The sequence below is a fragment of the Drosophila kikkawai genome, chromosome 3R (genome assembly GCF_030179895.1).
Source record: "Drosophila kikkawai strain 14028-0561.14 chromosome 3R, DkikHiC1v2, whole genome shotgun sequence".
In the NCBI taxonomy this organism is placed as follows: domain Eukaryota; kingdom Metazoa; phylum Arthropoda; class Insecta; order Diptera; family Drosophilidae; genus Drosophila; species Drosophila kikkawai.
Genome location: NC_091731.1, coordinates 37,506,401 through 37,520,125, shown reverse-complemented (window position 1 = coordinate 37,520,125; position 13,725 = coordinate 37,506,401). Strand labels below are relative to the sequence as shown.

The 13,725-nt window shown below is 40.7% G+C and overlaps 2 protein-coding genes across 4 annotated transcripts in view; one reads left to right on the top strand and one right to left on the bottom strand.

The window, feature by feature from the left end:
* Positions 1-13,136, bottom strand: part of alph (protein phosphatase alphabet) — a 44,980-nt gene extending 31,844 nt beyond the window's left edge. The window contains exons 1-6 of one of the 3 annotated variants that reach the window (XM_017166399.3): positions 12,757-13,135; positions 10,233-11,130; positions 10,045-10,162; positions 6,407-6,567; positions 5,959-6,125; positions 5,066-5,720 (exon numbers count right to left, since the gene is read on the bottom strand). In XM_017166399.3, coding sequence (XP_017021888.1) covers positions 6,102-6,125; positions 6,407-6,567; positions 10,045-10,162; positions 10,233-11,045 — 1,116 coding nt within the window. In that variant the 5' untranslated portion in view covers positions 11,046-11,130; positions 12,757-13,135 and the 3' untranslated portion in view covers positions 5,066-5,720; positions 5,959-6,101. Of the gene's footprint in view, positions 1-5,065; positions 5,721-5,958; positions 6,126-6,406; positions 6,568-10,044; positions 10,163-10,232; positions 11,131-12,756 lie in introns of those variants that run through there. The other 2 variants (XM_017166400.3, XM_017166398.3) reach the window with 2 other exon arrangements.
* On the top strand, positions 2,791-4,551 carry LOC108074373 (dynein assembly factor with WD repeat domains 1). Its single transcript, XM_070287200.1, has 5 exons — positions 2,791-2,991; positions 3,056-3,131; positions 3,198-3,608; positions 3,665-3,982; positions 4,044-4,551. Exons 1-5 carry the CDS (start codon positions 2,919-2,921, stop codon positions 4,549-4,551), a joined length of 1,386 nt encoding a protein of 461 aa, XP_070143301.1. The 5' UTR covers positions 2,791-2,918.
* Positions 13,137-13,725: the final 589 nt, after the last annotated feature.

The following is a 13,725-nucleotide window of genomic DNA, read 5'->3' as shown; positions in this document are numbered from 1 at the left end:
AGTCAGCCCATGTGTCCCGGCCCCTCCGTCCAATTAGAGAGCCACTAACGACTCCTTTTAGGCGAAAAACCAGGGAACCCGAACATGTCAGAAACAACAGCAACAAAAATAGGGAATATAGAAATAAAACAAGGGCGAACAGGGGCAGGACAGGCGAAAGGGAAAACAAAAATCGCATTTTATGTCGCTTAGTCAAACACAAACCGAAAATCTGTTTATTTATCGCTCAATGTCGGGGGTTTCCCCCAACTATATAGGCTTAGGCGCTGTGGTCGCTTCAAGTTTATGCCATTTAAGCACAATTTTCCCCTAAAGTGGGAACCCAACTCTCTAACAAACAGGCATAAAATGCGGCAATAATAATGCTTTTCGGGGCTTTACTGGTGAAAGGTAACGCGCTGGCATATATCATCATATCCGAGTGTGCGTGTGTGTGTGTGAGTGTGTCTATAATTTATGCAACGCCGCATTTTCATGGCTCATCCCCGTGACTCGGATTTTGAGTGAGTGAAGCCGAAGCCGGAGCCGCCTGCCTGCCTGCCGGAAATCAACAAAAATTTATTGAGCATAAATTCAAAGCCTCCTTCAAATGCTCTGGTTCGGTCTTTGTTTATGGAAAGCGTTTTATGGGATTTTAAATTGATTTTATTTCCATTCGTACTCTCATTTATTCGTCTCTGATTTCCCTTAAAGCTTCCTGTGGCATCTACCCAATTACATGGCCATCCAAATGAAGAGATTGCGATGGAATGTAGATGGAGCACAGCTGTTGCTTTTGTTCACAGCCCCCAGGAGCGGGAGGAGGAGGATGAGGCGGAGGGTGCAGATGACCCACCAGGTGCTTGAAGTCCCAGTCCCAGTCTCAGACCCCGTCTCCATTTCGATTTCCTTCCCGTTGTCATTTTCCCCGATGCTGATGCTCGTCATTCAATGGACATTCAATGAAATGTTTTATTATTGACAGAGACACAGAGAGATTCCCGGCATCTTATCGCACTTTGCTCCACTCCCACACAAGTTTCCCACTCTAAACACGTAAAAGAAATATCTTGGAAATGTCATATTCAATGGGAATTAAGGAATAATGGTGATTAAGTCCAGGAAGAGGGAGGTACCCCACCAAAATCTTTTTTTCCCTGAATTTAAAAAGTAATGAGACCTTTTAAAACCATAATATTAATGCCTTAGTCCATATAAAAACCTTTTCTCCTTCTCTTTTTGTTTAAAAAATTTGTTATTAATTTTTTCAGTGTACGCCCACAACTTTCTCGCACTGTCCCTGCCCTGTCCATTTGGTTTTGGCCTTTTGTTCATCGCTTGGCTGTCGCTTTCAGTTCTTTCGCTGCTGCTGTGCTACAAAATTGGGTGCGATAATATCTAATCATTACTTATCATTATTGGCTATGGTCTCTCACTCCCAAAATGTCCCCCTGTTTGCCTTTTTTTTTTCTCTCGGCCAGCTAATGGGGGGCGTACCTTGGATTCCACAGACTGTTGTCCTGCGGCTGTCAGACAATCCCCCCGCTCGCTCTTCCCCTTCCTAACCCGTCGCCCAACGATTACCGAACAAATTAAATTAGTGAAAATGCCGAAACGAGGAAGCCAAGGAAGGAACCAGGTGAGACAATCTAATTGCAGGTGCGGGTGTTGGGCTGAGGAGAGTGCGTGTGTCTGTCCTTGGGGGACATATGTTAAATCTGCTAAAAATGCGAGCAGGTGTCGGCAGCCAATTGGCCTCTGGGGTCAGGTTCTTGCTTCTCGTCCTGTCCTGCTCCCGACCCGTTCCATCTTAAACAAGCTAATTAGGTTTAATGGCCAGAGACCATTTAGTCGGACGCCGCTCGTGGTGCCTGTCAAATGCCAAAGGGGTTTCCCCCAAAGGACAATCGTAGGTCAAGGGTTAGTGTCAGAGTTCAGGGAGAGTAGTTGCTGTCTGTCTGTCCCACAATTGGCTTACCAGAAAAGTTAATTAGTCATGTGCCTGTCGTTCGTTATTTAAATTGCTGCAGAAAATGGAAAAACGACAAATGTCGAGACGAAGGGAAATCAATAAACTAATTTTTGAAATATCTAAATTTTAAATTGTAATAAAAAAAACGGGATTATATAAGGAATGAATAAAATGTGGATATGTGGATATATCTGTTTTGATATTCAATGACAAATTTTATATTTAATTCGACTTTTTAACATTGCGATATACTGCATGTATTTATTCAGATTTTGTTTAATATATCGGACTAATACAATCGGAAATCAGACAAATTAAATAAAATGTTTGGATATTTTTCAAAGGATTTTTACATTAAATGTGATATTTTCGCTATTTAAAAATTAAGAAATAATTAAACTAGATATCATATGAGACTTTTTCTCTCGATAAGAACAAAGAAAACCTTAAAAGTGGGCATAAAATTTTATTTTTTATCAAAGAAAAATGTTGTGACCTGTTTTTCCTTGTTAAAATGAATTTATTTTTAAAGTAAATCTTAGCTCTTTTAATGGATAACTCTTCCTTGCTCAATCTTTTTACAAATATCCAAGTTTATACAACTTATTTACAAGTGTAAATAAATTCTACATAACATATAAAACTCTACAAATGACTTTGAGGCAGAAACCTTGCTAAAAGCTTTTTATACAAAAAGCTTTGCCAAGAAAAACAATTTTAAAAATTCTGTTCAATTCAAAAATCCAAAACCAACACCAACGAAAAACAAACTAGAATCCTTAGACAGGAACTTCCTATACATTACCCTACATCCTTGAACTGTCTTCCACCCACGAAGACCCCGACATAGACCTCTCACAGACAAGGAACCCAAGGTGAATCGATCAAACGTTGGCTTTTGGCATGGCAGCCACTCGCAATCAACAAAGGCGGAATTAAAGCAGGTCAGCAAACTGTCAGTGAAGGAATGCTTCAGAGTCCCAGCAACCTCACAGCGGCCATGAGCGCCACAAAAATCTTCCTGCGCTATTATCCGCCAGGTGGGAAAGGTCATTAAACTGTGGATTTTCGAGCTATATTAATTTATTCCTGCTTTTAACCAAGGTCTGGCAATTAATTATCGAACTACCCAGGGCGGCGAGAGGCTCCGTCACTATGATCTACTTGACCTAGATAGCAAGTGAGGGTCTTGAAATACTTTTTAAATATTTTATTTTCTAATTATTTTAATATTATTTCTACCCAGAACCAACGTAGAACCCCTGGCCGACAGGATTCTCCTGCAAACTCTAGCCGAGGCCGAAGAGGAACAATCTCAGCCCAAGGACGAGGATGAGGCATCTTTACCTGCAGCCTGTCCCGCCAGCGGAAGGGTGGCCAATGCCCAGAACACCTTTAGCGCCTTGAAGCAGGCTCTGGAAAAACTGCAGAGAAAACTACGCGAGCCTGTGAAAAAGAAATTCTACCTGCACAAGTGCCACAATTCGCACATCCTGCCGCTGACCAATGTGTGCTTCGATCGGAGTGGCGAACGCTGTCTCACCGGGAGCTATGATCGCACCTGCCATGTGATCAACACCCAAGAGGCCGAGGTGGAGCACATTCTCACGGGCCATGACAATGTGGTGTTCTCTGTGGGATTCAATCAACCGCACTGGTGGGTAATTACCAATTTTAAAATAGAAAATAGTTAAACCTCCTATTAATTCCCAGCGATAAAATCGTAACCGGCTCCTTTGATGGCACTGCCAAGGTTTGGTCCTCGAGCAGTGGCCAGAACCTCTGCACTTTCTACGGACACACTGCCGAGCTGGTGGCTGCCGAATTTCATCCTTTGCATGCCAATGCCATAGCCACCGCCTCCATGGACGGCACAGCTCGCGTTTACGATGTGGAAACCGCACAGGAGCTGCAGACGCTTAGCCACCATGGAGCCGAGGTGATAGCTGCTCGATACAATCGCGATGGTCAGATGCTGCTCACAGGATCCTTTGATCATACGGCAGCTATATGGGACGTGAGGAGCAAGAGGTAAGTGCAGTTTGGAACTCTATGCAGCATCAGTTATGCTCAGGAAATTCTCCTTCTGCAGCCTAGCCCATCAGTTGCGTGGCCACAGCGCCGAGCTCTCCAACTGCGTGTGGAACTTTAGTGGCTCTCTGATAGCCACCGGCTCGCTGGATTACACAGCTCGGATCTGGGACGTAAGGAGGTTGGATCGGGAACTCCAGCTGGCGGCCAAGCACAGTGACGAGGTCCTGGACATCTGCTTCGATGCGGCTGGGCGGCTGTTGGCCACCTGCAGTAGCGATTGCACGGCGCGGGTGTGGAACGTCGAAGGATCCTCGGAGCAGCTGGAGATGCTCTCCCTGATGGCTGGCCACACGGATGAGGTGTCCAAGGTGTGCTTCAGTCCCAGCGGCTGCATGCTGCTCACTGCATCGGCGGACAATACTTCGCGTCTGTGGCTCACCGACTCCGGTCAGTGCTCTCAGGTGCTGGCCGGGCACGAGGGAGAGGTCTTCAGCTGCGCCTATAGCTACACGGGGGATGCCATTCTCACCGCTTCCAAGGACAATAGCTGTCGCTTTTGGAGATGATACGACTGGTATACGGTTCAGCTGAACGACGAAAATTAAAGGCAGGGTTTTTTTCTTGTTTTTTTATATTTTTTTTATCAACATTTACTACAAACTCGAGCGTAATTTTGCTTTTCTCTCTTAAGATTTTTCATCATCATCATCATCAACTTGCTTTGCTGGTTCTTATAAATTAATAGTTTTAGCTTTTCATTTATCGTTTCTTTAAGATCTCGGACATTATTGTGGATTTGCTTTGCTTACTTTAGGCTTTTAGGTATTACTTTTTCTCATCGTAGATAGTTACAGGTTTTGTTTGCTAGTTTTGTTTGGTTTTCTTTTCCCATTTTTTTTGTTTTTGTTTCTTCTGCATCTTCGCTTTGTTTTTAACATTTTGTTTACTTTACAAATATTAAGTTTCGCATTCCATCTCTCATACACATGTACAAAAAAGGTGAACAAAAGTAGTGCTTCTTCTGCGGGTAACAAACATTTTACAAACTTACAAAAAATCCGCTTCCGCTTGCTTTCGGAATATAGTTAATACATTTTTTGTTTATTTTGAAATAATAAAAGTTCATCGTACACACAAGAATCGGGCTTTTATCATCGGTTTCCGCTTCGGTTTCTGCATAATTGGTGTGGCCCTCTTCACGGTTTCAAGAGAAGAGTTGTCTGTATGAACGATGAGGAGATGACGGAACGAATGGGGCACACAGAGGGTTAGGTTCGGACATTTACATGGTAAGACGACGGTTCGGGTGGATCAGTGTTGCAGTAATCATCTGCTGCTGCTGGCTTTGAGCCAATTCCAGTTCTGGTTCTCTGAGGTCTGTGCTTATATAGGTACGGCTCTGTTCTGGATCCCTCCTTTCTTTATCTTAGAATTGTTGTGTATTGTGGTGTGTTTTCTGCCTTTATGGTGTACTGTGGTGTTCTGGTGTGTGGTTGGTTGTTGTGTTCTAGGACTTGAGGCTTCGTACAAACTAGAAATGTATCGTAATGCTTATTTTTTATCATCATTATTCTGTAGGTTTTTCTTTTGTGTTTTTATCAAAGTAGAAAACTGTTTGGTGTGTTCTTTCTTGTGTTTTGTTTGTATGCTTCGTTCAAGTTGCTTTCTTCGTTTTTTAACTGGTTTTTTTGTTTAGTTTTTCATTTTTTCGACTGCGAACCTAATGCGTTGGACTCTGCAAAACAAAGAGCAAACTATTATAAACAATGAAGGGAGTGGCCGTGAAGTTAGACACTTTTGCACACAGCGGATGGACAAGTTGGTAAAGAAACAGATGATGGAAACATACAGGCATGCGGCTATTAAGGATTTTGAAAGTGAAAATAAACACAAAAAACGAGGCGAAAACAGAAACAGAATGAATGAACATCGATGGAGTGACGAGACAAGCAACAAAATGATTTTCGCCTTACATTTAGCAATATGTGAAGCAGAGAAGGATGGTTTTAAATTATCTTTTGCTCTCTTGTTGGTTGGTTGGTTGGTGGTTGGTTGGTTTGTTGGTTGGTGGTTTGTTTGTTTGGTTTTAAAAATGAACAATTATCAATTACAAAACTCATATATCATCATATGCATACGGCTAGAAATAAAGAAGAGAATAAACAAGGTGGCCAAAGGTTAAATGTTGCGTAGGTGACGACAGTGATTAATGGCGACGTGTTTCGAATAGGACTGCTAGCTCAAATCATAACCAAAATCTTTCACCTTAGTCTTTTGCCGATTGAACCATACACTAAGTATTAAGAAGCAAAACTCAAAAGGCTATATATAATAATGATGGCAAAAAGCGATAATAAAATATGTGTGTTAAAAGCGCAACTGTTCCAAGATTATTTATAGATTATAAAAAAGATTTCGTACTTCACATGGTCGATCCGGAAACTCCTGCTTGAATGTGCGCTCGATAACGTGATACTTGGACTGCAGGCCGCCACCCGGTGGAAGACCCTCGATGTCGTCTCTGTTCTGCAGACACTTAAGCAGGTCCACATAGTCGGTCACCTTGCTAGACTCTATCTCGTCTGCAAACAAGATGGGAGAGAATCAAAGGGTTAAATCGTGTCGAATGGCAGATAAGCATCCGGATCTTAGCCTACGAGACTTGTAAAACAAATGGATTTATGTACAGTAAATGGTTGATAATAAAAATACAAATTGGATTACATAGTTATGCTACTTCAAAAGCAAATGCAGTATATATAGAGAGAGAACAACGGCTTATATTGTTTAGGAATATCAACAAAAAACCAAAAATTGTGTGGTCATCTCAAGCTTCTTTTTTTTTGAAATCGAAAAACCATAGATTTATGTTTAGCAGAGTATGCATATTAAAGCTTTTAGAGTCTTTTTAAATATTATATAGTGATTAAAGAGAAAATAATTTAAAAATTACATTTTTCAAATAATACAGAGTATTTTTAATGAATAAATTCAAAAATGGTATAAAAAAACAAGAAGGGAAATTAACTTCGGGAAGCCGAAATTTGTATACCCTTGCAGATCAAAACTTAGCCAAAAATGCATTAATTTTAACTCCGAAAACTTTTCTGTGCTCGTTTTTTTTAGGTTAACAAATCTGCATACTGAATTTTAGAATTTTAAGAAATCAAAATTTTTGTTAATTTTTGAGAATTTTAACGATGTAACCCCTTATAAAATTTTGAAAAATAAAAAAAAAAATTTCTTTCCAACATGACTAGAAAGACTCGCCTGTGGATGCTGATCAAGAATATATATGATTATTGGGGTCGGAAATGGCTGCTTCACAGCTTTGCGAGCTTCTGACTAAGATAATAATACCCTGCAAGGGTATAAAAATTTACTTTTTTCCTAATAAAAACTAAACTAAACTAAGCACGGAATTTAAAATAGGCATGTACATCGACAGAAAAAGCCTGATCTGAAATATCGACCAAGATATCGCGCCAAATATATCCGAAATATGTTATTCTTTTTTTAAAATATTAAGAATTTTCAAAATCAAAGAAAACATTAATTTATCGCAACTTTAAAATATCAATTTAAATATCGATGGTCGTGCCAAATATTGCCACAGTATCGATATAATTATTAGCTATTTCTAATTCAAATATTTATGTCTTAAACAATTTGCAGAAAACATTTAAAAGTGATTCCGAGAGATAAAAACTTAATTTGTTTGAATGGAGGCAGCGGGGGGACATCATGCATTTTCAATAATCTATTGGAACTTTGTACAATACGACTTTTGTTTAACAGATAAAAACTCAAACTCATTGAAGGCGGGGGGTCAGGGCAAAAAACAAAACCAAATTAAAATCAAAAACCAAATCAATCGATAAGATAAACTATAACAAAAATAATGACAAATTGTGACTTTTGGAAAGTTACAAAACTACAAAATTATAGACGTACCTTATGCTCACTCACATCTTAAATTTGTATTTGCTTTCTGTTTCTGACATTGACTCGCGCTTTTCGGCAAAAATATTGTGTATTGGAAATTGGAAACTTGGAGATGTTGAGGCGCCCGAACAACAACGACAGCGAATGGCTAAAAAGGTCTCTTATTTTCGAACTAGGCTCTTTGGGAACTCAAGAAAAATGGTACAAAAGAGAGTATAAGTTAACCGAAACGAGATGATATATGTTTGATATAAAACAGGATCGTTCTCGGGGGAATGTGTGAAGAAGAAAAAGAAAAGGGGAAAGCGAATGTGAAACTGAAAACTGAATCCAATAGAACAGCAGACGAAACACTTTTGACTGTTAGTTTTTTTGAGAATCTTTCGTTCAAGTTTTATATTTTTCAACTAGGTTTTGCATCTGTGTATCGTGTATTTATGTGGCAATTACACATTCTTCACTTTGGGGTACAAATCAGAGCTCGCAAATAGCAGGACAAGATGTATTATAGTATGTCTTTCCCTGTATATGAATAAATTTGTTGTTTTTAAGAGAATTGTAGCTAAACGTAAACCCTTATTCACGAGCTCTGGTACAAGTATATATAAATATATCAGGGGAATATTGCTTAGGTTGTGTGACCGTCTTGTGTAAAGTAAATCGTGTTTGCCTTTCGTTAACAACAAGCACAACAATTGTTGGTGAGCATAAGGTTTACAATATTAGTTTCTTTCTTTAACCTACGTAATACATACATAACACATTCAAAACCCCTTTGGCTAAACTATTCTATTCTAGGCTAAGTAGTTTCGTCTGGACATTTTGAGTACTAGAGTATTTGTCATCATGGATTAATTATTTGCTTAATTGTTTAATTTCTTTTTTAGCTACTGTTGTGACCTACTTGTGGTGGGCAAGGGCAATGCATGCTCTAAGTATCTAATTTGGTTTAAAGTATTTTGTCTATATATCAACAAGGTCACGTCTGACAAAAATTCACTTTGGTGTTTCAAAATACTGAAGTCTACTGGAGATTTCGCATCTCTAGTGGCTTATTGCTTTGTATACGAAGATCTCGAGTATTTATTGCTTTATATACACATAAATCCAGGTAATACTTGTTGCTAGTTAATAAAATATATGCTTTGTTGATTTCTTGCTTTCATGATTTACAAATCTACCTACAAACGAGTCTTCTCTGAAGATACTATTCGCAATTTTCCTCATCATTTCCAACGGTATCTACTATTAGTTTACATCAATTCCGAGTGTTTTGTTTCGAGTGTTTGTTAGGTATTGCAAATTTCCTTTGATTGATACGAATTTATATATATACAGGCAGGAGGTTCTCATTAATCGTTAATATCTGTAGTTGTATATATGTAAGACTAAAACTAAATGGTAACGCGTTTTTGGCAGTGTATTAATAATACTATAAACTCAGACACGCACACATTCGGAACAGAGAAACTACCTCTCTCCTCGCTCTGGACAGCCACACGCACAGCCAGCACAGATATGACAAACTAACACGCTACATTCAGTTATATTTGCTATGCATTAGCGATAGGATATTGGTAGTAAGTATTACCCCCACACACACGCCCACCTTAAAGTTTTCATACAGTGAAAGTTCTCTGAGCTCTCTACTCTTTAAATCCTTAAGGAATTTTGTTTTTCCCAGGTAACTAAAGTAAATTATTATGGAAATTTAAATTAATGGCATTCAATGGCTTGGTAATACTTTTCATTGCTATGTAAATCCATCCCAGAGAGTTTCTACTGTACTATTCAATGGGTGTGTGAGGAGGTGGGGGCCTCATTCTTGGCATTGATTGGTAATGGCAATGATTTGGTTTTCGTTTTTGGTTTCGTTTCGTTAATTGTTTTGGAACTACTTGATGGAAGGAACTATACTTCTCGGGAATCTAGGTTTTCTAAGCTACATCTCTAGACGTGATTTGGGTTAGATATGACCCGACTGGGAGGACTCGCGGGGTCCTCAAAGGTACAATGTATATACGTATTTTCGGTTCGATATATAGAGACACGGAGGAGACAAAGGATCAACCGTTTAACGATTAGTTATAAACAGAGTAGACGACTTAGACAACCTCTTGTGATCTTCTCGATTTGCTTCTCCAGCCGATGCTCAGCCTCTATCGCCTCCTCTGTGGGCTTCGGTGCTCCCGGGAAGGCAATGATGATGATGCTCATGTTATCCCGACTGCCCTGTGTTTGCATAAACGAATGAAAGCATTACATACAGGATTAATGGATTAATTACCACCCACACACTTACCTTGTGCAAACAAGTGTCCACGACCTGATTGGCAATGCTCACCAGGTCGCTTGTCACGCGCAGTCGCGAGTGAATGAAGCTGCACACATCCTCGTTGGTCATCACATCCCAGATGCCATCGCAGGCGAGGACCAGAAACTCATCGCTATCTTGGCGGCTCTGACAGAAGATCTCCGGTTCGGGGGAAACCAGCTGCTCGCACTGGCCCTTCTCCTTGACGTTCTTAAAGTCATAATCGCCCAAGGCTCTTGAGACGGCCAGCGTGCCGTTAACGCGCTTGATCATAACACTGCCACCGGCATTGTGGATGCGCTCCTTCTCCTCGGGCAGAATGGGTTTGTGGTCCTGCGTGGCGAAGACCGGCACTCCTTGGCGACAGAGAACGGCACGGGAATCCCCGCAATTGGCGATGTACACTTGGGTGAGGCTGACAAAGGCGCAGACGGCAGTAGTGCCCCCGCATTTCTCCTCCTCCTTGGTGAACTCTGGCAAGTCCCGCATCACCTCGTCGATGCGCAGGAAGCCCGTGCGTATGCCCTTCACGTGATCACCGCTAATGAACTCCTCGGTGCTAACGATACTGTCCAGCAGATGCTTAGCACAGTGCTCGGACACCTTGCAGCCGGCATGGCCGTCGAATACAGCGAAGAAGCTCCAATCATTGAGCGAATCTCCGAGACCGGCGCGCGCGTAGTAGGCATCCTCCATCTCACAGCGCCAGCCTTGCATTGAGCTGACGCCGAAGAGCAGCTTATTGCCCTCGCCCTGGTCATTGTGCTTGGCGGTTTTCGGCTTATCCAGGAATCCGCCCATGTCTACTGAACATGCTGTGTGCTGTGTGCCGGGCGGGTGTAATTCGTTCGCTGCGCCAAGTAGACTCGCCTGTGTCCCAAGGAGCCTAGAGAGAGTGCGGAGGATTCAGTGGAGACCATTAATCGACTGGCAAATCAATAAACAAACACTTGAGGCCGGTTTTTTGGCCTTGAACTCTGTGTGTCTCAAAAATAAACAAACTCTGGGGAAGCCAGAAAACAGAGTTTGGGTTCGGTCTAGACAACTTGTAACGATTATTTACTCAAGGACTTGGAGGTAATAATAATTTTTCAGTTAATAAAAGAAGTATTTTATATTGCAAAGGTATGACACGCTACTGTCAGTCACGATCTTTACAAAAATAATGGAAATACAAGGCATTAGAGGCTTCTGCAGAATGCCTTTTCCTCCCCAACAAAACCTCAAGTCTCAGGGTCTCTCGGCATTGAACAAAGGGAAATTGGAGTTGAGTCATAATATTCGGATTTCAAGAAAGCATGAAATATGTGTTTATTATTTCACTGAGCTTTAACTATTTTCTGGTGTTTATTTTATGTTGGAATGGAATCTTGTAAGGGAAAGCCCCTGAAGAAGCAATCTTATATCTTGATTCCAATCTTTGCGAAATCCTTGACCTTATCAGTTATTATAAACAAGTAATAATAAATCTGACGTATTAATATAAGCAAACGTTTTAATGATAGCTTTATAAGGCAAATCATATATGATCTTATCGGTTAATAAGTATGAATCATTGAAGGGTATTTGTAGAATTGTCTGGAGAAATCCTCTGATTCAAAGGAGTATTTAGCTGGGAAGCAAGCAGAAAGATTTCGTACTTTGTATTATCTAGAAAACAGCATTTTAGTTGGAAAGTATATAAAGTGGTGATCTAATCAAGGGGATTTGCGTGATATAGAGCCTACAGAATATCTTCATATACAAAGGGAATTTAATCAAAGGCTAAATTGTAAAGGAAGACTCGCCTGAATAGCCTTTAAGATATGGAAACTTATATGTTTGGCTGGATTTATATTCTGGCACCTGTTAGTTCCTCGTTTCGATCAATTTTAACCTGACATTCAGAAATTTTACCCTAATTTGATAACTTAAGGGAAAATGGAATTAGCTAGTTGCTGACCAATAATCCATAATGCTTTTTGTGCGGTTTCCTCCTTCAAACTTCTGGGGAATATTTTTTTGAGCAAGGACACGACAATAACAAAAACAAAACAAACGACAAATAAAACGGAAATTCTCAAGGCAGCTCCATTGGCCGCCCACGCTTTTCCACCTCCTTTGACGCCGCTTCTTGTTGTTGTTTCTGTGTCTCCTTCGTTCACTTTCCTTTTTGCACATCGATTTATCAAGGACGCGCGTTCGTCCTTCCTCTTTCATATTATATTCCTAAATGTAGCGTTATTATTCAGGTGGGCGTTTCAAGTAGTTTAAAGAAAAGTAAAGCAGAGACAGTGAGGAAAATAGGTTAAAAATGCGCGGCAGCATCCAGAATTTAAGTTTCTACGCTGCTTCGCGCTCGCTCTCAATAACACCAGCAGTTGGCAGCCCCATTTTCAGAATGTACCGACGAGGGTGGGGGGAGGGGAAAAACAGGCATGGCCCCGAGAAAATTGTTAATGAAAACACACATACGCCGCGATTTATGAACTGCTGGCGCTGTTGAGGAAACCTTCGCTCTCGTTATTTTCACCTCGCAAATTTTAAGTTGATGGTCTTCGCCTTCTGCTTCTTCTGCTTCGCCTTTTGCCGCCTCCTTCTCTCCACTCGTTCCTCTTCTCTGCTTCCTTCTTCGCCTCTCTGTTCGTGTTCGTGCCTGTGTGTGTGTGAACTGCGTATGTGTTCGCGCGCGTGTATGTGTGTATGCGAGTGGCTGCCGTAAGTAAAAAAATTTAAGAACAAAAAATCCCGAGTGTCAGCGTTTTTCGCATCGCCGTTTCTGCACTTCCCGATGGCCGAACGAGTTGCGCGTCAATTAACACCGTTTGCAGGCCGCTCGCTGCACCCTTAAGGCGTAAATTTGATTTTTTCTAATATTTTGATTAACAAAGTGACGCACTAGCAAGTGTGGCCAAAATTTTGTTTTATAAAAGTGTGGCCAGACGAAGATTTGGCTAAAAACCTAAATTACAGTCAAATGTAAGTTTTACTTACAAACCGTGTCAAATGTTGGAATGGGGTAGAAGGTATGTAGAACTCGGTCGAATTCCGAATCGGTATGTAAAACGGGGTCGAATTTTCAATCGGTTATGTAAAATTGTGTAAAATTAGTGTGGCCAGGGAATTTTCCCTTAAAAATTTCAAATAGTTTAAATTTTTCAAATTTGGTTCGGCGGTTAACGTAAAGTGTCAGCTTACAAATTTTATAGAATTTAAATATCTATTATATAAAATAACAATAAAGTACAAAATAGACCAGGGAACCCGCAAAGTGAGAGGTTTATCTATAGGAAGGGTTTGGGGTTCTCTAAGCTCACTCAGAAAATCCAGGATGGTCTTGGCCACCCGGCGAACGTAACGCTGGGTGGGCTCCACCAGAGCCAGGTGGATCTTGGAGACATCATCCGGGGCCTCGTTATCTCTGGGTGGTAAAATAGAACTTAAAATAGGATGAGTAGGTTGCTTTGAGTTGTAGATTATGTTGTACTTCTTGCCAAATTTC